Source organism: Thamnophis sirtalis, unplaced genomic scaffold, assembly GCF_051295495.1.
Source record: "Thamnophis sirtalis isolate CommonGarterSnake01/CBP01778 unplaced genomic scaffold, rThaSir2_p1.2 scaffold_4, whole genome shotgun sequence".
NCBI classification, from domain to species: domain Eukaryota; kingdom Metazoa; phylum Chordata; class Lepidosauria; order Squamata; family Natricidae; genus Thamnophis; species Thamnophis sirtalis.
This window is the reverse complement of record NW_028261384.1, coordinates 53,978,227-54,003,801: the sequence shown is the minus strand read 5'-3', so window position 1 is coordinate 54,003,801 and position 25,575 is coordinate 53,978,227. Positions and strand designations below refer to the sequence as shown.

The following is a 25,575-nucleotide window of genomic DNA, read 5'->3' as shown; positions in this document are numbered from 1 at the left end:
AGTGTTCATATTCGTAACTAGCATCTTTGTTTTCCCTATTTTTATTTTAAATCCTGACACTTGACCATATTGATTAATCATATTCATTAAAACCTTACTAGATTCCTGTGGTTGGGTTAATGTTATAACCAAATCATCCGCACAAGCACGTACTCTATATTCCTGCTGCCTAATCTTTATTCCCTGTAAGTCCCCTGAACCCAGTATTTTATTCAACAATAATTCCAAAGTTATAATAAACAATAATGGGGATAAGGGACAACCCTGCCTTGTACCTTTCTCAATTTTAAATGAATCTGTTAGACTCCCATTAATTATGATTTGAGCTGTTTGTTCCTGATATATTGCTTTAATTGATTGTAAAATGTGCTCTCCTATTTTCATTTTTTGCAATATTTTCAGCAGGAATTGCCAATTCACTTAATCAAAGGCTTTTTCAGCATCTAAAAATATAAGCACAGCAGGAATTTGGTTGTTCTTTCCCAGGAATTCTAATGTATTGAGAATTAGTCTTACGTTAGTTCTCATTTGTTTCCCTTGAATAAAACCTGTTGGATCATTATGAATCAATTGCTGAATAGCCAACATTAACCTATTCGCTAGTATTTTAGTGAAAATTTTATAATCTATATTAAGTAACGATATGGGTCTATAATTTTTTGGTTGAGTAAGATCTTGATCTTCTTTGGGTATCGAGGATATAAAGGCTGTCTTCCAAGATGGGGGTACCTTCCCTTCCAGTTGGATCTTATTAAATAATTCCTTAAGCGGTTCTACAAGTTGGCACTCAATCCAGACAAGACCAAGTGGCTTCTGATGTTCCCTCCCAAAGATTGGCCAACTATTCCATCTCTCAGGCTGGGGGGTGAAATTGTACGCCCCTCAGAGAGGGTTCGCAATTTGGGAGTCCTCCTGGATCCTCAGCTGACTTTAGAACACCATTTGTCGGCTGTGACCAGGGGGACCTTTGCCCAGGTTCGCCTGGTGCACCAATTGCGACCCTACCTGGATCGGGAGGCCCTTCAGATAGTCACTCACGCCCTTGTGACCTCAAGACTGGATTATTGTAATGCGCTCTACATGGAGCTGCCCTTGAAGTGTGTTCGAAGACTTCAGTTAGTCCAAAACGCAGCCGCATGAGCGATTGTGGGTGCACCCAGGTATACCCATGTCACACCTATCCTCCGTGAGCTGCACTGGCTACCCATTAGTCTCCGAATCCACTTCAAGGTGCTGGTCGCTACCTATAAAGCCCTACATGGCATCGGACCTGGGTACCTGAGAGACCGCCTCCTGCCGATTACCTCCCATAGACTGATCAGATCTTACAGGTTAGGTCTCCTCCGGATTCCATCTGCCAGCCAATGTTGGCTGGCGACCCCCCGGGGGAGAGCCTTCTCTGTTGCAGCTCCAGCCCTCTGGAATGATCTCCCTGTCGAGATCCGGACCCTTACGACCCTCCCGGCTTTCCGCAAAGCCACCAAGTCCTGGCTGCTTCAGCAGGCCGGGGGGCCTGTGAAACATCCAGTCCCGCGGAAATTGTGATTGTTGCGGTTTTGTTTTTAAAGTGTTGTCTTTGTCTAGTCTTCTCCCTTCCCTTGTCTATTGTGAGCCGCCCGGAGTCCTTCGGGAGTGGGCGGCATACAAGACAAATAAATACAATAAATACAATACAATACCATTTCTAATTGCAAATTTTTGTAGCAAGCCGCCGTCAAGCCATCTGTACCCGGTGCTTTCCCTGCTTTTAGCTGTTTAATTACCTGGATAATTTCCCCCAAAGTTATTGGTTGATTCAGTCTTTTCCTCTGCTCGTCTTTAACTATGGGTATTTTTTTCTTTATCCAGGTATCTGTCTATCTCTAAGCTTTGGATTTTATCATTCGTGTACAATCCTATAAAGAATTCATGAAAAACCCTTTGAATCTCCTCCTGTTGGTTCACTTCCTTCCTTTTAAAATGTAATTTCGATATATTACGAGACTTCTGTTTTTTCCTAATCAAATATGCTAACCATCTACTAGATTTATTTGCATTACAGAAAGTGTTGTGTTTGCATATAGCAAATTAGTAGCCACCTGGTCTGACATCAGCATGTTAAATTGCTCTTTTAATAATGTGATTGTTTCTTTGATCTTTTTGTCTCCTGGTTTTAAGATTAGCTCCTGCTCTATCTTTCTAATTTTTTTCAAGTTCAATTCTCTTCCCCCTCCCGTTTGCATCTATGTAATCTATTCATATTTATCAGAACTCCTCTCATATATGCTTTACTTGCATCCCATACCATTTCCATAGATGTACCCTTATTCATGTTAAAAACAAAATATTCTTTTAACAACTTTTTACATTCATTAATGTTTTTCTCATATCTAAATAAGTTTTCATTCAGTCTCCAAGACCTTCTTGCTCGCATCCCAACTCCCAACTCCATCCAAACAGGATTATGATCTGATAAGGCTCTGGAGCATATATTCGTCTTCTTTACCCTAGAAAGCAAATCATTGGTTGCAATATGAAGTCAATCCTGGAAAAGGATTGATGTCTATCAGAAAAAAAGGTAAAGTCATATTCTTCTGCATTCATTTCTCGCCAGATATCTCTCAATTCAAAATCCTCTATCATATCGAAGAAGGACTTAGGTAGTTTTGCTCGGATTTGGGTGTTTTGGAGGAGGGCCTTATCTTGGTATCCATAACACCATTCCAATCACCCAGTAATATGCAGGATCTGTAGTCCCAATGTACTAACTTAGCGTGAAGCATTTTATAAAATTTGTCTTGTTGATTGGGAGCATATATTCCCAATAGCAATGTCCTTTTCCCTTCTAATACGAAATCTATTGCAATATATCTTCCATGGGAATCTGCTTCAATTAATTCAGATTTCAAATCCTTCCTTAAGTAAATAACTATACCATTTTTCTTCTCTGTGGCAGAAGCTATAAAGTGTTGTCCATGTCTTGTATTAATCAAGTATTTTTGATCAGTTGATCTAATATGAGTTTCTTGCAAGCAAATATCATTCTTGAATTGTTTAAGATAGTGGTTTATTTTCTTCCTTTTCTGTAGGGAATTTAAGCTGTTCACATTCCAAGTTAGGAACTTAGTTGCCATCTTTAGTTCCCTGAAGCTTTTTAAGAGCCATCTGAACATCTTGGAATTTAATCTTTGGCCTGGCTCCTCCCACTGCTTCTAGAGTAACACCTGTAGGTTCTTGAACGGTGGCATGTGTTTGTTGCTCTTTTAGTTCCTGTTCCATTCACCTGATAATCATGCGGGTTTGTTTTTGTTCCTTAGCTTCTTGAACCGCTGAGAGAGGAAGTTGACCCGCCCTTGTTGATGCTTGAGTGATTTGCTGTCTATCATATCCTTCTTGTTCTCTTTCTCTGGGTCCAGGAGGGGGGGGGGATGTCCAGCCTTCAATATGTTACTGTAGAAATCTTGGGCCTTCCATACTGAATTAAGACGGTATCTTTGTCCAAGATAAGTAAGTGCAAGGCCGGCTGGCACATCCCATCTAAATTGTATCTGACGATTTTTAAGCTCTTTGACTATAAAAGCATAGTCTTTCCTAGATCTCAACATTTTAGGTGGTATCTCCTTCAATACAGTCACCTCCTGACCCCCAATTTGAAGCTTAGTTTTGTAAGACTCCTGTAATATCGTATTCCTCATATCTCTAGTAGCAAAATACACCACAATATCTCTTGGTAGTTGCTTTTGTCTTGCAAGCCAGGAGTTGACGCGATAAATCTTTTCAATTTGCCATACATAATTCCCTCCTGGCCTCCCCATCAGTAGGTCAAAGGCTTCAGAGAGAATCTGCTTCAAGTTTTCTCTGGGAGGCCCCTTATCCTTAAGGCAAATTCCATTTGTCTATACTGTAACATTATAATTTCATTTTATTTATTTATTTATTTATTTATTTATTTATTTATTTATTTATTTGTTTATTTATTAAACACATTTATATGCTGCCCAATCCCGAAGGACTCCGGGCAGCTTACAAAAATAAAGAGAAAAACACATAAAGAAACACATAACGAAAGAAACAGTTTAAAAACAGCAACACCTTGTACATTCATGCTAATCGGGGCTGGACCTCAAAAGTGAGGTCAACATCCCCAGGCCTGCTGGAACAGCCAAGTTTTTACAGCTTTCCTGAAGGCCATGAGAGTGGGCATGGTCCGGATCTCCGGGGGTAGCTGGTTCCAGAGAGTCGAAGCAGCTACAGAGAAGGCTCTCCTCCAAGGGCCCGCCAGCCAACACTGTCTGGCTGACGGCATCTGAAGGAGGCCCAATCTGTGGGATCTTACTGGCCGCTGGGAGGTATGTGGCAGGAGGCAGTCTCGAAGGTACTCTGGCCCTAAGCCATGTAGGGCTTTAAAGGTGATAACGAACACCTTCAATTGTGTCCGGAGACCAATTGGTAGCCAGTGCAGCTCGCTTAGGACAGGTGTAACGTGGATGTACCTTGGTGCACCCAATATCACTCGCGCGGCCGCATTCTGAACTAACTGCAGTCTCCAAACACTTTTCAAGGGTAGCCCCATGTAGAGCGCGTTGCAATAATCCAGCCATTTTCTGCATCGCTAACCTTTTGTTGAACCACATCCATCTTCGTTGCCAAGTTAATATTAGAGTCACTAAAGTCATCTAGCCTGTCTTCCATTCCCAATACGTAGCCAGACAGGGAATTAAATACCGTCAGAAAATCATCTCTAATCGTTTGATTGCGTGTCATAAGCTCTTTGGACAGTTCTTTGTTAGCAGCAGATATCTCTTCCTTAATTTTTACTTCCATCGCAGCTGCATTATTTTGTAATGCATTAATTAATTCTTTCTGCAAAATTTCTCTGGTCAGAGGCTCCCCTGCAGAAGTAGGGGGAAGTAATGACTGTAATTTAGTAGTGGGAGCTGGCGAGCTTCCGGCACTTTTTGACGTAGGGGGAGGGATTTTTGCTTAGAAGCCATCTCAGGTTTAAGCTTCTTTAGTCAATTAATAAGTCCAAGCAAACCAATTATATAGCAGTTGCTATTTAGTTTGATAATAAACCACTTCTGGGCTCCATAAGAATGCTATCAAAGTCTAATCCCTCCTACACAGCTACTTGGCGCCATTTTGTGTATCTTTCAGCAAGTAATTGTCAGAAGGAATTCTTTACAAATAGAGCTAAGGATTTATACATACAATTAGGAATTCACGAGTATTGGTTCAGCTCGTCTTGAAGTCAGCAGTAAATCAATCTTTGTACTGAGGATGAGCAAAAACCTTCGTTCTGCAGCAAAAGGCAGATTTTTAGACTGGGAGGATTAGATGGGACGCTTCCCAAGCATAGTTTCTCACCTTCTTCTTCTAAGCCCGAAGGAGAGGTAAACAAACTGAAAACAGTTGATGGATTGCTGTTTAGACAGTTTAACGCAGCCAAGATTCCGGAGCTGTTAAAAACAACTCCCTGTCAGGCCCCCGCCCACCAGAAGTCATTTTACACTTTCTTGAAGCAGCCTGGGAAAAGCACCATTTCCACGAAGGTCTTGCTGAAAGGGAGTTTGGATTAGCTGAGCAGGTGGAGGGGGGAGCAGATGACCTGGCTAACCATGAAACAGCCCTGAGAGCTGCCACTAGAGCTGGTTAAGACAGAGGAGCTCCAATCCCAGCAGCCGTTTGAGCTCCTCCAAGTGGGGGGGATAGGCCCCCGAAGGCGGCAAATTCCAAAGATTCCTCCTCGTGGAGTGAAGTACGAAGGGGATCCCAAAGAACTGGGGTTTTTTTTGTTCAGGTTTGGAATTACATGTAACAATATGGTGAAGATTTCCCATCGGAGGGTGCCAAAGTGAGAAGTGTTACTATGGCATTGGAGGGCGAAGATGCTGCCTGGATGGTGGCTTTGCACAATGATGATCCCCCCCCCCCCCGCTGAGGGATTACAATGTGTTTATGAAGGCCCCGAGGAAGCACTTTGATGACCCCCTCTCAAATCAGAAGGCAAGAACCAGGATGAAAACTTTAACTCAGGGGAAGAGGTCTGTGGCTGAGTACACTCAGGAGTTTTGCAAACTGTCTGTGCATATGTGGGGGTGGTCCGAGGAGGCGTTAATGAAAAGCTACATGGATGGCCTTAACAACGATGTATTCCTTGAGCTATATGAATAGCTCCCCCCCTCCCGCGACCTGCAATGCTGGTATGAGCTGGTAGCTGATGTGGAAATTGACCTAGCCAGAATCAATACCATGGAGGCAGCAGCTGGAACAACCCTCCCACAACCCGTAAGAGGTCCCAAGAGCAGGAAAGGGGAAGTCTGCAACCAAGCCCCAGTCAACTGCCTGTTTCCGATGTGGAAAGGAGGGGCATTGGGCCGACTGCTATTCTAAGCTTGGCCCCAAACCAACCACAGCTGGAGGGAAGAAACCTGACCAGGGAGATGTCGTGAAACCACCAGGAAAGGCATGGAAGTTGCTGATGTCCTTCCTCCAGGCCAGGAGGAAAAGAAAAACCCCTTCCTTCAGGAGAATGTGAAACCGACTCCGATGATGACCACTTCCCTGATCGGGCCCCATGACCATCCCAGTAGAATGAAAAGTACCCTCAACTGGAGTCCAGGAGAAGATGCTGGCCCTTTTAGATTCTGGCTGCACCCAATGTGTAATTAGCTTGGAGGTGGTGGAAAAAATGGGTTTAACACTGGGAACTATGAAAGTAGTTGCCTTTTATCAGTTGGATGGGTCAGTGGTGGGGAGGGGCGGCCCATTTTGTAACCAAAGTGGTATAGATGTGGATGGGGGTTCACCAAGAACCCTTGAGTTTTGTTGTCGCACCAGGGATGGATCGGGCCCTCATACTGGGATTACCTTGGCTGCAGAAATGGAACCCGCACATGAACTGGCGGAAAGGAATCCATTCGGCTAAACTGACAGAGGAGGAAAAGACTTCCTACCTAGCAAGAGCTGTAACAGACTTAGCAGCTGTTACATGTGATAAACTTGAGGAAAAGAATTCTGAAAGAATATTGGGACCTCAAAGAGGCTTTCAGCGAAAGGGTTCCGACAAGCTCCCTCCCCACCATGTCACAGATTGCAACATAGAAATCCTTCCAGGGGAGAAACTCCCTAAACCACAGATTTACTCAATGACCCCACGTAAACTGAAGGAATTATGCAATTTCATTGATAAAAACTTAAAGAGGGGGTTTATACAACCTGCTAGGCCATGGGTGGCCGCGCCAGTCTTATTCCAAGAGAAAAAAGCTTGCTCTCTTTGCTTGTGTGCCAACTAAAAAAATCTGAATGCCATTTGCATGGAAAACATGTACCCTTTGCCCCTCATGAAGGACATGTTAGCTCACTTGGCCAAGGGGAGGCTTTTCACGAAATTAGATTTAAGAGAGGCATACTACAGAGTCTGAATAAAAGAGGGAGATGAGTGGAAGACTGCCTTTAACTGCCCTTTGGGGTGTTTCCAGTTTAGAGTACTCCCATTTAGACTAAAGGGGGTGCCAGCTATTTTTATGCAGTTGATTAATGAGATGCTGCATGAACATCTGTACAAGGGGGGGTTAGTTTACTTGATGACATCTTTGTCTATATGGAAACACATGAGGAACACATAAAACTGGTGCGCTCACTCCTGAAGAAACTCTGAGCCACTGAACTTTATGTCAAATTGTCTAAGTATGAATTTCACCAGGAGAAAATTGACTATTTGGGGTACCACATCTCTCATGAGGATATTGAAGTGGACCTGGAGAAAGTCAAGACTGTTACAGAATCTTTGAATTGGATTATGGAATGTAAAGTTGCTTTAGAGAAGTTGAAAAGGCTGTTTGCAGCTGAACCTGCTTTAAAACACCCTGACATGGATACACCCTTTGTGGTCCAAGCAGATGCAAGTGACATGGCCGTGGGGGCATTGTTGCTCTAAATGAACATAAATGGAAACCTGCAACTTTGCGCCTTCACCTCCTGAAAACTAACAGAAATGGAAAGAAGATAGGCATAGGTCATAAGCTTTTGGCTTCTCATGCTGCACCTGCAATGCCAAAATTGGACTTGCCACACACTCCCACATTAGTACAGTTACAGCAATATTTGGGCTCCATTAACTGGGCACGCCCATATATGGGGCTCACAACCCCTCAATTGGCTCCGTTGTTTTCTGCATTAACAATGGGCAAAAACCCTGCAGATGTTATTAAATTAGATGAAACACATCAGCAAGTTTTAAAAGAGGTAAATGAGGCCCTTGCTCAAATTTGGGTGGATCGTCTTCAGGACAACACCCCCTTAGCTTTCATTATATGTAACACTCTTGGGCTCCCAACAGGAGCCGTGGTGCAAAAAACTTCAAAATTATTAATTATTGAATGGGTACACTTGTCTCACACCCCAAAATCCACTATTTCTCAGAAACCTGCACTTTTTGCAGCTCTAATTACAAAAGCCCATGTCAGAACAAAGTTGTTGGCCGGAATTGAACCTTCCACGATTTTTGTCCCTTGTTCTTTATCAACCTGGGAGACTTTACTTGCTAACTCGGAAAACCTTCAATTCGCACTTGCTGACTGGCCAGGTGAGATTTCTTGCCATGCACCTCCCGAACTGTTCCCCTGCAATGGCACACTCCATATTCCCCCCTCCCGCTTCCTCAGGCCATGACTATTTTTGCTGACGGAAGCAAAACCTATGGAGCTTGTGCCTGGCAGGAGAATGGTTGGTGGTGCACAAAAATTACCCCCCGCAGACTTCCGCTCAGCGTGCAGAGCTTGCTGCCTCTATTTTGGCTTTTTCTACTTTTCCAAATAAACCCTTTAACTTGATTTTGGATAGCCTCTGTGTAACTCAGATTGTGAAATCAATCTATGAGACCTATCTTTCTCCCTCATTGGAACCACAATTACTCTCGTTCTTTTTATCTTTGCAAAAGTTAATTTCTGCCCGCACACATTTTTTCAATGTCTCCCATATCCGAAGCTATCAGCCCTTCTCTGGGCCTCTCCAGGAAGGCAACGATGTGGCTGATGCAGCAGCGGCTGCTGTCAACTCTTCTTCTCTTTTAACCTTGACAGCTCCCACTCCATGGGAAAGCCATTCCTATTTTCATCAAAACAAGAAAGCGCTCATGAAACAATTTGGCATTACTGCAAATGAGGCCTCTGCCATTGTTCAACAATGCCCCACCTGTAGCCGGCAAGCACATTCCCTCCCTATGGGAGTTAATCCCAGAGGGACAGAATGTTGCCAAATTTGGCAAATGGATGTGACTCAATATCCATCCTTTGCTCCTTGGAAGTATCTACATGTAATCATAGATACATTCTCTGGCTTCTTGTTTGCTACCCCACAAAAGGGGAAGCCACAAAACATGTTATCAACCACTGCATTCGAACCTTCGCATCGCTGGGATGCCCAAAAGAGATTAAAAACAGACAATGGGCCCGCTTACATCAGTGCAGCCTTTGCTGCTTTTTGTAACCAATGGGACATTGTGCACAAATTCGGCATTCCATATAACAGCCAAGGACAGGCAATGGTTGAGCGCGCTAATCAGACTCTTAAGCATTCCCTTGATCGCTACATTGAAACAAAGGGGAAAGCGCCCCCTAGCCTCCCAGCTTTGCAAAACATTCTTAATCTTTGTCTCTATACATTAAACTTTTTAAATCTCACCGGTCAGCCGCCTTCCTCAGCAGCAATTCGTCATTTCGCAGCTCCACCTTCTGCTGACACCTCCCGTCCACCTGTCTACTATTGCTGCTTGCCTGACCTGACGTGGCGAGGACCTGCTGACCTGATTACCTGGGGATGGGGCTACGCTGCAATCCAACTGAAAGACAAGGTTCTTTGGATCCCAGGACGGCACATAAGACCATATTTGCCCAAACCACCTACACAACCACCCGCACAAACACAGAAGCCGCCTGACCATGACCAACCAGCAGGAACCACAGCTTGAGGCTGTCTCTGTCTCTGACCTGGAAAACAGGGCAGAGCACCCTCCACCCTACCACTCATGGGTGTCGCATGGAACGTTAAACAACTGCGTATTCTATCTGCCCAAATGGAAACCCTAGCTAACACCACGATATTTGGGCTACAAGCCCTGCAGGCAGAAGTTGACTCTTTAGCCAGAATTTTAACTCAACATAGATTGGCTCCGGATTACTTGTTAAGCAAGGAAGGAGGCCTATGTGTTTGGTTGAATGCTACCTGTTGTCATTATTTGAACCAGTCCGGAGAAATTGAAACCAGTGTGGAAAAATTACATGATATTGTTCAAACAGTTAGACAAACATATAAGGCCTCGGACTCCTTGTGGGATTGGCTGACCTCTTGGCTACCTAATTTTAGCTGGTTTGGAAATACTGTCAAAACCATTATAACCCTTGTTGCTTTGCTAATACTGTTGTGCTGCTGTATTCAATGTGTACCCTCTTTATTAACTATGTGTAAGAATATACTCTCTAGCTTGGCTCCACAGAAGAAAATTCACATTGTCAACCACATGGAGTTACATGAACAGTCAACCCCTTTCATGGGGAAAGATCCCTTCCACATGCCCAGCGACGAAGAGGGAGATGCTGCCTTTTAAAACAAAAATAGTGGAGATGTTGGAATTCATTCCGGGTGTTTGTGTGCAGGGCAGTTTCTGCTACCTGAAACACACATACACAGGGATGCAAAAACATCGCACCAGAAACATCTTTCTGGCCTAACGGTCAGGACTCACTATGCAGCCTCATGTAACAATGAAATATGTGAGCCAGCTACTCCCACACATGCCCTTTCTCCCCCCTATGCTGTGCTGTAACATTCTATTCCCCCTCTCCCCCTACCAATGCCATGCAGCTTGTAACTTTCTATTCCCCCTTTGCCCACCCTTTGCCATGATGTGATTTTCTATTGGTTTATTTGTAGAATGCTATGAACTTTTCATTAGTTTACTTGTACCATGTGTGATTATATATGCCTTTTGATACGCTCCTTTTTGATGACGCTGTAACTAACTTTTTCTAATAAAAGAGCCCTTCAATGATCATTCAAAGCTTTAGCTCATCCCGAGGAATTTTGTCTGGTGTTTTCCTTTTGATTAGGCAAGGACACATGAGCAGCCCTCCAGTGTGGCGACAACGCCACACATTTTGGTTTTGTGAAGACATTACATCTGGTTGAAAGGGAGTTCTGGTGGCCTTCTTTGAAAAAAGACATAGAATTCTACATAGCTAGTTGTCCCGTTTGTGAGGCTACAAAGAGACCACCAGGGAACTACTACTTCAAAGCGTCACCCGACCTGGTGCACCATGGAAGGAGGTATCGATGGATTTTATTTTATAGCAATAGCAATAGCAGTTAGACTTATATACCGCTTCATAGGGCTTTCAGCCCTCTCTAAGCGGTTTACAGAGTCAGCATATTGCCCCCAACAACAATCCGGGTCCTCATTTTACCCACCTCAGAAGGATGGAAGGCTGAGTCAACCCTGAGCCGGTGAGATTTGAACAGCCGAACTGCAGAACTGCAGTCAGCTGAAGTAGCCTGCAGTGCTGCATTTAATCACTGTGCCACCTTGGCTCTTATTATCGAGTTACCATAAAGCCTGGGAAATACTGTCATCTGGGTGATCACCGATTTGTTCTCCAAGCAAGTGCATTTTGTGCCCTGTTCAAAGATTCCATCGGCAAAAACACTGGCTAAACTGTTTATTTTGCATGTCTATAGGTTACATGGCGTTCCTGAGCTCATTATTTCAGATAGGGGGGTCCAATTCACCTCCCTCTTTCGGAAAGAGTTCCTGAAGTTAATAGGCTCTGCCCATGGTCTAAGCTCTGCCCACCATCTGCAGACTAATTGGGCTTGTGAAAGGAATAATTTGGTTCTAGAGCAGTATCTTAAGTGCTATGTCAATTACCAGCAGGATAATTGGGCTAACCTCTTGCCCTATGCAGAGGTGGCATACAACAATTCGGTACATCGCAGTACTGGAATGACCCCTTTAAAAGAAGTGTTCGGCCAGGATTTTGTACCTATTCCTGAATTGTCTCAGAAGAAACCACAGAACTTGTCTTTGTCCAAGTGGAGTGATCAGCTTCAACATTTCTGGCCTATGACCCACAAAGCTTAGATGTGACTCACCAAGCACACAAAAGACAAGCTGATAAAAAATGGTCAAAGCCAAAAGAATATCAGGTTGGGGATAGGGTATTCTTGACACACTAAGTTTCTTCAAACTATCCAGAAGTCGAAGAAACTGGATCCAAAATATGTGGGTCCTTTCCCTATTTTTAAAATTGTGAATCCTGTGTCAGTGCAATTGGAATTGCCAAAAACCATTAGGAGAATCCATCCCGTGTTCCATGTGAACTTACTGAAACCGGAACAAACATCTTTAGTGTGTTCATCTCAACCTCCACTCCGTTCCCTTCCTTATTGAAGGAAAACAACATTTTGAGGTTAAGAAAATCTCGGGTTCCAGGAAACACAGGGGATGAATTCAATATTTGGTGGCCTAGAAACATTTTCCTCCATCCCATGCTGAGTGGGTGAACAAGTCTGATGTCAGAGCTCCCAAACATTTGCAAAAGTTCCATTCTAAGTATCCTGATAAACTCTAGTTGTGATCCATATATATTTTGTTATTGTTGTTGTCCAGTTTATCTTTTTTCTCCAGGGATGATGTCCTTTCTGAAGGAGAGCCGAATGTCAGCTTCTACATTGCTTGCCTGCTATTGGCTGTCATAGAAACGGGGGTGGGGTGTGGGCTTGTGGTATTTGGGGAGGGAATTACTGGTATTGGAGGAGTTATCAAGAAGGGAATTTTGTTTTCACCATCTTCTGCGCATGGTGATGGCTCGTGTTTGAGCTTGGTCAAGGTCAACCGTCTCTGCTATCAAATGAATGAGGCCACTTGAAGATGCACCCCCACATGACATCTTAGGGAGTTGCAGATTGGATATTGGGTTTGAATAATTGCGGGGAGGGTCCTGGGTAAACAATTAATATTTCTACGTTTGCACCTTTTTGACTCAGATCTTGCTTTTCTTTCGCTGCTTTCCTTTCATATCCAGTAAAAGTACCTTTATGTCTACTCAAATGGAGTTGGGAATTTTCTTTCTTGGTTATTGGAGGAGGCACACCTGACAAGTAGTATATTTTGGGAAGTCATACCACAAAATTTTTTTTCACTATGCAAGCTTTATATTCAAATATTTATATCTGACTGACAATTTTTTTAAAATTAACTTTTTATCTTAATCTTTATTATCATGATAATACAACATGGGAAATTTTGAGGAATTAAATGGTGAGAATATAAGTTCTAAATACTTAAGCAATGTCAGTATATAAATAATATGGTATGAAATAAGATAGGAAGTACATGGGCTGCATGAGGTTACAAGTAGGTATTATGCAATTATAGTTAGTAAAATAGCAGATAATTATGCTTTCTTTCTATACAAAAATACAGGTAGTCCTCAACTTATAACAGTTCATTTAGTGACCATTCAAAGTTACAATGGCACTGACAAGAGTGTCTTATGACCATCCCAAAGGTGCTTTTTTCAAGAGGCAACTGGACTTTCTGTTTTTTCTTTGAAAATGTTTCGCTTCTAGAAGAAAGAATAACAATGATGGAGGGAATGGAGGGAATTAAAAGGCAAAAGAAGGGGAAGACAGATGGATTACCAGCCGAATTATATAAAACCTTACAAGATGTATTAAGTAATGCAATGTTGGAACTATTTAACAAGTTATTAGGGGAGGCAAAGATGCCAGATACATGGACTGAGGCATCTATAACTCTTATTCCAAAAGAAAAGGCAGACTTGCAGCAAGTAAAGAACTACAGGCCAATTTCATTACCAAATGTGGATTACAAAATTTTTGCATCAATAATGGCAGAAAGAATAAAGAGATTCTTAAGCGAATTTATACACATGGACCAAAATAGATTTCTACCTAAGAGACAGATTAGAGACAACATGCAGATTGTATTGAGCACGTTAGAGTACTATGAAGCTCAACCACAGAAACAAACGGCGCTGCTATTCTTGGACGCACAAAAGGCTTTTGACAATGTGAACTGACAATTTATGATAATGCAGTTACAAATGATGGAGTTGGTGAGGTGTTTATATACATGATTAAAACTATTTATAATAATCAATCAGCAAAGGTGATGGTAAATGATGATAAGCTAGAAAAGGTAGCAATTACAAAGGGAATGAGGCAAGGGTGCCCATTATTGCCACTATTATTTATATTGGTACTAGAGATCCTGAACAGAGAAATAAGACAGAATAAAGAAATAAAAGGAATTAGGATTAAAAAAGAAGACTATAAGATACAAGCATTTGCTGATGATTTGGTGTTTATTATGGAAGATCTGATAGAAACAGGACCGAAATTAATTGAAATAATAGAGGAATATGGAGTGGTAGCAGAATTGAAAATAAACAAAGATAAAACAAAAATTATGGTGAAAAATATAACAGGAAAACAGAAGTTAATGGGAAAATTGGATATACAGATAGTGAAAAAAGTGAAATATCTGGGTATTCAACTGACATCAAGATGTGTAACAATAAAGTAGGATAACTATTATAAGGTGAGAAAACAAATAGAATTAGACTTGGAAAATTGGAGAAATTTACAACTACCATTAATGAGAAGAATAGCGATAATAAAGATTAATATATTACCAAGAATTTTATATCTATTTCAAACAATACAGATAAAGCTAGAGAAAAAATACTTTGAAAGTATGAATAGAATAGTGGGGAAATACATATGGCAAGGGAAAAAAGCAAGAATTAATATAAAAATGCTACAAGATGTAAGAACCAGAAGCGAGTTTGGATTACCAAATTGGGAATTGTACAATCAAGCAGCTGCTCTAACTTGGATGAAAGAGTGAATTTTATTGAGAAATACAAGATTATTGACTTTGGAAGGACATGATTTGCAACTAGGTTGGCATGCATTTTTGTGGTATGGTAAAAGTAAGTACATGGCTATTTCCAGAGATACCACATAAAGAATGGACTATTAACAACATGAAAAAAAGTAAAAGTAAAATATTACTTATAAATACCAATGTGGCTTTCAACAATGGAAGTATTGACACATCCAAACATTAGTAGTATGAAGAATGTTATTAGATACAAATATATTTTAACCGAAAAGGGGGAATCAAGACAAAAACAAGAGTTAGAAGAACAAGGGATTGATATAGGTTGTTTTCACAATTGCAAATACAATCAAGATACGAAAAATACAAAGAGTATGGTTTTAACTTGAGAAGTTCAGAGCTGGATTAGATTCTTATGGGAACAGAAGAAAGAACTGTCAAGAAATTATATAGCTATCTATTAAAAATCAGATTAGAAGAAGTGGTTAAGGATACAATGATAGCATGGGCAAAGGATTTTGGTTATACAATTGAACTAGAGAAATGGCAACAACTATGGGAAAGGAATTACAAATTAACTGTGTCAACATTGTGCAAAGAAAATTTATACAAAATGTTTTATATATAGCACATGTCACCCGAAAAGATAGCAAAGATATTTAAAAATAAATTAGCAGAATGTTGGAAATGTCAACAATGTATGGGTTCATATTGTCATATGTGGTAGACGTATGCAGAAGCAAGGAACTACTGGATTAAGATAAGAACATGGTTAGAAAAAATGTTATAGCGAAATATAGAGCTTAGGCCAGAGATATTTTTATTGAATATCCTTCCAGAGAAATATAAAAAAGAAGCTACATCTTTGATTATACATATAACTACGGCAGCGAGAATTGTATTTGTACAGAATTGGAAATCAGATAAGATACCAACAGAAGAGATAATAAAAAAAATTAGATTGTGCAGAGATAAACAGGTTAATTTTGAGAATAGAGGATAAAGAGGAATCGGTGCACTTCAAGACATGGGAAAGATTTTATGATTAGTTAGAGAAAGGAATCTAGAAAAGAAAGCAAGAGAGAGATATAAAACCTAAGCGAGACACTATTAAATGGAAAGGGGGGAAGAGGGGAGAAAATAGAAAAGAAAGTATTAATATATAAGTATATGTTCAAGAATGAGATATAGAGGGAAAAAATAGTTAGGACAAGATAATGAAGAAAAGGGAATAGGATAAGCATAAAATTATAACAGTGTTTGTGGGAATACCATCCTGAAAATACACCAGTTCAGCATTGAAAAGAGATAACCACAACAGAAAAGGAAAGGAAGAGAGGAGGAGAGGAGAGGAAAGGGGGGAGAAGGAAGAAAAAGGAAAGGAGAGGAAGGGGGGAAGGGATAGAAAGAGAAGGAAAGAGAAGAAGAGGAAGAAGAAGAGAAGAGTAGGGGAGAGGCAAAGGAAGAAGGAAAGGGAAAGGAGGAAGGAAGAAGGTAAAGAAGGGAGGGAGGGTGAAACGAAAAGAAAAAATAGGGCAGCGATAATACAAAATAGATGTATGGGACGGTAAGTAAAGCAATCCAGAATGTATATTTTAACCTTTTATATGCAAAAACAAATATGTAAAAATATGTAAAAATAACTATGTGAATCCAAGCTTGGATGAGAAGCAAAACATCTTCAAAGAAAAATCAGAAAGTCCAGTTGCCTCTTGAAAAAAATCACCTTTGGGACAATCAGGACCTGGATGACTGAGAACCTCCATAGACATGTCTTATGACCATTTTTCACACTTGTCATAATGGTTGCAACATACCTATAGTAACGTGATTTACATTCAGATGTTTGACAACTGACTCACATTTATGACAGTTGCAGTGTCCCAGAGTCATGTGATCCCCTCTTGTGATCTTCTGACCAGCAAAGAAACAAGATTCACTTAACAACCATGTTACTAATTTAAGAACTGCAGTGATTCACTTAACAAATATGGCAAAAAAAAGTTGTAAAATGGAGCAAACTCACCTAACAAATTTATCACTTAACAACATAAATGTTGGGCTCAGTTGTAGTTGTAAGTTGAGGACTACCTGTACATGACACAGCCATCATATTCTGAGATCTAATATGAGCTGAAATAGCATACATGCAGCACCATGTAAATTTTATATCAATATTACAATATAGAAAAACAATTTTAGATGTATTTTTAATGATTGTCATAAAAGAAGAGGCATTCCTGAAAACAATAGTTGGAATGTTTTAGCAAAATGATTCTTGAGCTAAAATAACAGGGTTTTCAGCAACATGTGACAATTCCTAGCTTTTTACCAGTTTTGCTAAATGACACAAAATTTTCTTAAATTCAAAAATAAATATTAGTTAAGATTTTCTGAAGCATTTAATATTCAAACAGAAATATCACTGTAGCTTTTCCTTCCCTCAATGTAATTTAGTCCAACTGTAAAAAAGAGTAATTTGAATATTAAAAAGATTGAACACTTTTGCTAAAAACTGCTGTGCCACCTTAGAAATGTCAACTTTACTATTGTACAGAGCATTGGCTCCATCAAATGGTAGAGTGCTAAACTGCAAGTTTCTATAAGCAGAAAAGTGTTTACCTAAGTTAATGTTGATTTTTGGCAATTGCATGGACTACAATCTGTAGTTTTCTTGGCAATGTTAGAATGAATGAACTGGAAGAGATCTTGGAGGTATTCTAGTCGAGGCCCTTGCTCAAAAAGGAGAACCTATACTATTTCAGATCAGTGACTGTCTAGATTGAATGTTTTCAGATTTGGTTTGCCATTGCCTTCTTTTTGGACTGAGAGAGACTGAGATTGGCCAATGGTCACCCAGCTGGCCTTGTATCTAAGGAGATACTAGAACTCCAGAATTCCTCAGTTTTTAGCTTGATGCCTTAACTCCTACACCAAACTAGCTCTTTTAGATGCATGAAGAAAATTAGCTGTAAAATTTAAAATTAAAATATACAATAGAAAATGAATGTATCAGGTCATGTTGTTAAGGAAGTCCATTCTTCAAATTTCTGTGTCTCTTGTTCAGTTTCATTGTGCACTTATATTTTTTTTAAATGAAGCAGAACACTTTATATAAACCATGTCTAATTTTATAAATATCTCTATTCTTGCATACTGTTTTTTAATGTAACTATATAGACTGTACCTCCATAAGAAAATTGAACCAATTTAGCAATAAACTTTGTTGTATTTTTTTCAAACTTTTCCAACTTTACAATATCATTAATGAACTGTATCAATTGGAAGAATATGTGGCATTCTAAGAGAAGCATACATAATAGATTTAGATAAAAGCACAAGATCTGGAAATTTATTTTTATCTTTTTTCTAAATATAGCCAGTCCTCGATTACGATTATAATTGAGCCCAAAATTTCTGATGCTAAGTGAAACATTTGTTAAGTTTTACCCATTTTACGACTTTTCTTGCCACAATTGTTAAGTGAATCACTGCAGTTGGTAAATTATTAAAACGGTTGTTAAATGAAACTGGTTTCCCCATTGACTTTGCTTGTCAGAAGATAGCAAATGGTGATCACATGATCCCAAACACAGTGCAATCATCATAAATATGAGTCAGTTGCCAAGCATCTGAATTTTGATCATGTGACAATGGGGATGCTGCAATGGTCATAAGTGTGAAAAACAGTCATAGGTCACTTTTTAGTGATGTTGTAACTTTGAACTATCACTAAATAAACTATTGTAAGTTGAGGACTACCTTTATTTCTAAGAGAGAATTTAGTTTTCTAGTCAAGTGTCTCCAACCACTGGCACAGAGCAGTACCAGCCCACAGCCTCTTAGGAACTGCTCAGCGCAAGCTTCATCTACGCATGGGGGATGTAGGTAGCATTTGAAACCATACACACACACGTACGTCCCTGGTGTCCAAAAGATTGGGGGCTGTTGTATTTAGTAAAAACACAATTGACATTTTCATCACACTAGTCACTTTGACCTTAAGATCTCTTTCTGGGTTACACACCACAATCTCAGAAAATAGATACATAAATGAAAGTTGTTATGTTTGTTTCAAAATAAGCATAAATAAGTTATTGGGGATGCAGTAGTTGCTAAGGAGACACAGCAGCTCCTCAGAGTTTATTAGCAGAAAACTGCACTGGTAAGCTACTATGCACTAGTTCAGTAAAGATCAAGCTGAATCTTTTAAAAATGAATGAATTATGAATAAAAGGAACATATTACAGAAGAACATATGCAAAATATGTATAATGCTAGAATCATATATGTCCTTATCATGACATAACTATTTTGAAGCAAGCTAGGTTATTTTTAACAAGATGTATTTAAGACAGTACCAGTTTTATCTGTATGGCTGCAAACACTTAATACCTGTGAAAATTGACTAAATGTTGTTTATAAATAAATATTATTCCATTCTACCATTTTCTCAGAAGGCAATATTTAAACAAAAATGCATATTTGCAGTTTTAAGTCAATTCATTTTATACAACACTTACAACTGTTCTTCCTCTTTTGCTTTCTTGTCAGAAACCAGATAAACGGTTCCAAAACTTCCATGTCCAAGTTTTTGATAAATATTGTATCTTCCTGCAATTAGTGCTTTTGAGTGGATAAAAATAGGTGTAAATGATGTACCATGCTTAACCGCTTCCTGGAATTTCAGCATTACTCCATAGAATCAAGGTAGCTCAATAATTAATACTGAAACTACAAAATTTATAATACCTTGATCATGAAGGATTAATCACCTGCAAGAGAAAAAAGAATACTCAATATACTGAAATTTATAAGGAAAAAGAATATTCAATATACTGAAATTTATAAGATACTTAAGAATAGGTTTAACTTACTTATTTTCCATTATATTATTGTAACACTAGTGCAGTAGAACAGTGTTTTTCAACCTTTTTTGTGCAAAGGCACACTTTTTTCATGAAAAAAATCACGAGGCACACCACCATTAGAAAATGTTAAAAAAATTTAACTCTGTTCCTATATTGACTATATATAAAGTAATTTTCCCACGGCACACCTTACACTATGTCACGGCACACTAGTGTGCCGCGGCACAGTGGTTGAAAAACACTGCAGTAGAAGATCTTGTAGAAGCAATTTTCTCTTATACTCAACCTTCACTGCTACAACAAAGTATATCACTAGCTGTATTTGAACATACTAACCCAAATTATCAGAACCATAGTTTATCAATTGCTATGATGGGCATAACACAATGAACCATAAACAACTCCATCACATTTATATTACATATTGCTTAATTCCTTTATTTTTTTTTATTTCTTAGAGATATGGCTCATGCCACATCTATTGATGAATTTTTTGTACTATACCTCTCTTATCTTTTTAAATTTTATCTGTCTATACGACCTACTTTTCATTTTCAGCAATTATCTATAATCCCATTAAAAATCTTACATAATATTGGCTGATAAACTGTACTCAACGAGTAGTCCTTAATGGCACTACATCTCCATGAAGGAAAGTAAGCAGTGGGATACCACAAGATTCCGGTTCACCGACAAAACCGCGAAGCCCTTATCCGCGCCAACATAAGCGCGGAGGGCAAATCCGTGCCGTCTGAAGCGCTAAGGAAAAAGGCGACCCTAGCGCAATGACATAACCGCGGAGGGCAAATCCACGCCTTCCGAAGCACTCAGCACCCTAACCCTAACCCTAAACCAAACCCCTAAACCTAATCCTAACCCTTACCTTAATTTAAATCGGCTTTCTGCCGCCGCGCTGTTTTAAAGAGCCCTTCTGTCACCGCGCTGTTGTTGCCGCGGTGATGACGTCGCGGTGATGACGTCGCGGCTTTAGCGACGCGGTTTTGTCGCCGCTATTTTGACGAGTGCGGTTTTGTCGGGCCACGCAAGATTCCGTCTTAGGCCCAGTACACTTCAATATCTTCATAAACGACTTAGATGAGGAAATAGAAAGGGAACTTACCAAATTTGGGGATGATATTAAGCTGGCAAGAAATAGCCAACATTCTATATGATAGACTCAAGATCCAGATGGATCTTGGCAGACTTGAACACAAAATGAAATTCAATGTAGAGAAAAGTAAAGTCTTACACGTAGGCAAGAAAAACCCAAACTACACATGTAGACTGGGTGAAACCAAGTTTAATAGCAGTTACTGTGAGGGGGATCTTGGAGTCTTAGTGGACAATCAATTAAATATGAGCTAACAGTGTGCAGCTGCAGCCAAAAAAGCCAATACAATCCTAAATTGCATTAACAAAGAGATACAATCAAGATAAAGTGAGGTACTAATACCACTCTATAAAGCCTTAGTAAGACCACACTTAGAATACTGCATCCAGTTTTGATCACTATACTATAAAAAGATGTTGAGACTCTAGAAAGAATGCAGAGAAAAGCAACCAAGATGATTAGGGGATTGGAGGCTAAAACATATGATGAACTGTTACAGGACTTGGGTATGGCTAGTCTAGCAAAGACAATGAGCAGGGGAGACATGATAGCAGTGTTCCAATATTTGAGGGGCTGCCACAGAGAAAAGGGGATCAAGCTATTTTCCAAAGCACCTGAAGGCTAGACAAGGAATAATGGATGGAAAATGAACGAGGGATTCATTGGAAGCTTTCAAGAAGAGACTGGACTGAAATTTGTCAGAAATGGTGTAGGGTCTCCTCTTTGGGCGGGGGTTTGGACAAGATGACATACAAGGTCCCTTCCAACTCTGTTAATCTGTTAATAGGCTTCCCTGTTTGGTGAAATATATTCTTGGTCCGGCTTTTGAAATAGGCGTTTGGGTGAGCTCTGTTGATGATGTGGTTTTATTTTGGGGTTTTGATATAAATTTATGATAATTTTAATATTTGCATACCCAAGTCACTGCAATGAAATAAACTAGTTCTTTAAGATAAATAAATTCACTGATTCAGTTCACTGATATATAGGCAAAGTGCATCTCTACAATGAATATGGAATGCATCATTATTTTTCCACAATCTCATTTTTTTAGCTCCGTGACAATTCATGAATAGTCAATATTCCCACTTTAAAAATGTTATTAATACATTAACTTTACCAAATATAAATTCTGCAATACGTAATTAAAGGTCCTGTTTTTCCCTCAATGTCTTCCTAGTATGATTGGGAAGCTTGCCTTCAGTTTCTGGTCCTTAACTTTAAACAATATTCTTGCTAAGATTCAGCCAAGACTCTGCCTGACTTCAGAAGGCATAAAGATCTACATATTTTTCTCAAGCCTTGAGTTTTGGAATGATGTTAATTGTTGGATGAGTTGTTTTTCAGCATTTAATTGTTTATATGTTATTTTTATATTGTTTTATGGTGTATTTTTATCGATTACATATACTAATCTGAATTATGTGCTCAGTAGAATGGCTATATAAATCAACTAAATACATCAATTAGATAAATATTCCGGTCTTCCTGCTTGTTTTTAGACCCTAACAATGAAAATGACATGCTTCCAATAATTCTAAGACTGCATTGATACACTAATAATGTGTTTCCCCATAAATACAACATGTCCTATAATAAGACCAGGCCTAATTTTTGAGGTGTGCGTAAATATATGCCCTCCCCCCAAAATAAACCCTAGTGAAAGGGTGGCATGGCCAGCACAGGAGGAAGCCCTTCCCTTCCCCAGTCACCTCAGTGCTTCTCGGCTCCTTAATCGGATAAGCTGAGCAGCTCCAAAACAGCTGATTTGCGGGTGCTACTCAGGCTGCGGCCTTCAGCAAGTGTGGGTGCTTTTGCCATCAATTGCAGCCATAAAAGCAGGAGGCGGCCAAGCGATGCACTCCATGCGCCTCGCACCAGCCTTCCGAAGGGTACTTTAGCAGCAAGTATCCACAATTTTTTTATCATTATTTCGTCCCGACCCACATGGCCCAGTGAGTCACATGGATCGGGACAAAATAAGGGTAAGGTTTTTTTGGACAGCTGCTTCTACAGTACCCTTCGGAGGGCTGGCTTGAATCTCCTGCTGCAGAAGTGGCTGCGCCTGAGGAGCGCGCCAAGGGTCTCTCCCAGAACCAAGCTCTGGCAGAGAAGTGGCCCACAGGGTTTCAGGAGCGAAGTTGAGGCTGAGAGGAGCCAGGGCGGGGGGGAAGTCCAGTGACACCCCAGCATTCTTCTTTCCTTGTAAATGGAATCTTGGGAGGGGGAAACTGCATCCCCAGGTAGAATGGGTATATCGGTTCACCGACTAAACCGCGCCCGACTAAACCGCGTCGCTGACATCATCAACAGGGCGACAACAGCGCGGAGACAGAAGCAGGCTGTAAACCCTAAACCTAAAATTAACCCCTAAATCTAAACCTAACCTCCCTAAACCTAATCCTAAACTTAACCCTAAACCTAGCCCTTAACCTAACCCTAAACCTAACCCTAAACCTAACCCTTAACCTAACCCTAAACCTAATCCTAACCCTTAACGTAACCCTAACCCTAACCCTAACCCTAACCCTTAACCTAACCTTAAAGCTAACCCTAAAGCTAACCCTAAAGCTAACCCTTACCTTAAGTTGAATCGGGTTGCTTTCAAAGCGCTATTTAAAGCGCCCTTCTTTCTCCGCGCTGGCTGTTGTTGCCCTGTTAATGACGTCAGCGACGCGGTTTAGTCGGGCGCGGTTTAGTCGGGCGCAGTTTTGACGGGTCACGGGGTATGTCGGTATGTGTATAAAAAACACAAAGCAAGGGAGCCAGTAGCTTTGTGAAATGTTATGCCTACACACAAAGTTTGGTGAGGGAGAGGGAAGAGATACTTCCCTCTCCTGGCTGTGTTTGCTTGAAAATATTTGAGAATAAGACCAGAGAGGAGGAAGGAACCTTGAGAGGAGACACTGTCGACGCTGTCACCTGCAGAGACACAGACAAAGAGTGGAGTTCATTGAAGACGCTCCCTCTCCGGCCAGTCCACAAGACTATCTGAAGGTGGGGGGGGGGGAGATTTCTTGCACATCAACAGTGGTGTCTTTTGACAGGGCTTCTTCCGACATCCCAGTTTTATGATTTCCATGCCTTCCTTCACGAGATGTTGCTTTGCACCTGGGACATCGGGAGAAGCCCTGTGAGGAGACGATGATGCCAATGTGCAGGAAATCTCTCCCCCCACCTGCAGATAATCCTTTCAAAGAGTAGTTTCATCAGGATGAAGAGGTGGCTGGAGGCAGAGTTTGCGTCAGGTTGGGCTTTCTTTGTGAGGCAGATGATCTGGGGAGCAAGAGATTTAGGAAGCCTGGGCTGGCGTGGGGCAGTTTCTGCAGTGAAGTGTCTTATTCATCCCCAGGGGTGAGCTGTTCACCATTCGCTGCCTCTCTGCCCCGGCTTGGAAGCTGCAGAAGCCAGGTCTTGCTCCATGCCTCTCACTTCTTTTCAATGCTGCTAAACTAGTAAAAGTAGTCCAAGCTATTCTTGATGATTTATCTGATTATTGCCTGATGTAGGATTTTGAAGTCTTACTGTGGCTATATTGCCAAAATCACCTGTTACAGAGATGAAACCATACAATTCAATATTTACTTTTTCAATAGGATTATAATTATTTTATCAAGTGGGTAATACACAAATATCAGGCACACAAGGTAAGGTGCTGGGATAAAGAATATGTTATCTGCAGTTATATTAAGACACAGAAATTTATTCAAATCTGCTCACTAAATAGAGAGGAATGTATTAAGGCATAATGTTTCTGGAAAATCTGCTTAGCATTGTTTGTCAGATATCATTGGTAATCTGTATTTCCTTCATTTGGGATCATCATTGGTACCCTTCCTATCTTTTGCCAAGGCTTCTTTCATCTTATTACTGCATAAATCTATCAAAGAGAGTAATTATTTCATAGTTTTTTACTGGTGCCCCAAGAATGGCCTTGTTCATTCAAAGAATTTTTATTTTAAAAAAGCAGGGTCTTTATGATGGCTTGTTTGCTCAACTACCAGTGACTATATGGATATATCCATGTAGTTTTCTTGGCAATTATATAGAAGAGGTTTACCTGGACCTTCTTTCAGAAATCTTTTCTATTTCCCATTTAGCCATGGATTTTCCTAATGGTCTCCCATTGAAGCAGTAAAAGTCTGATCCTGCTTATCTAAATGCTGTACTTGTTACCTGACAGGAGAAAACAAACAATATCAATCTCCTTCTGTAATCTTTCCATTATTTTCATTGCTTTTTTATGTTGCTTCTGTTAAAATTACAGTATCATTTATACTAGCAGGCACAGACAGAGGATCCTAATGAAAGAGAATTATCTGTACCGCCAATAAAACTCCATGGACGAGGGAACTGTTCAACAAACAAACAAAATTCGGGATGATTTAGGATCCTCGAGAATCACTACATATCTAAATATCAAATAAAAACACTTTGCGATAAGCAGGTCGGAAAAATATGGGATTCAAAGTAAATTCATTTACTTTGCCAGCAGTACCATACCATAGTGAGGGGGACGTTAGGATTATATCCTTCGCGTAGCCTCCCTCTCCCATTCCCCACAAACAACACCTGCCTTGTTCTCTTCTTCCAATAATGTTCGCCTTCTTCCGCTTCCTCAGTGTTTGGGTTTTGTTGCTAGGCGAAGGCGCGCTGTGGTGGGAGCAGCTATGCTTCCGTTTCCTGGCTGA

The 25,575-nt window shown here is 40.4% G+C and overlaps 1 protein-coding gene across 3 annotated transcripts in view; it reads right to left on the bottom strand.

Annotated features, from left to right (window-relative positions):
* Positions 1–19,673, bottom strand: part of NEK11 (NIMA related kinase 11) — a 203,599-nt gene extending 183,926 nt beyond the window's left edge. For all 3 annotated transcript variants that reach the window (XR_015696375.1, XM_087712942.1, XM_087712943.1), the window contains exon 1: positions 19,426–19,673. Coding sequence is in view for 2 of the 3 variants with exons in the window: in XM_087712942.1 (XP_087569068.1) it covers positions 19,426–19,595 (170 nt within the window). In the remaining variant the exon portion in view is untranslated. The remainder of the gene's footprint in view (positions 1–19,425) is intronic.
* Between the last annotated feature and the right edge of the window lie 5,902 nt (positions 19,674–25,575).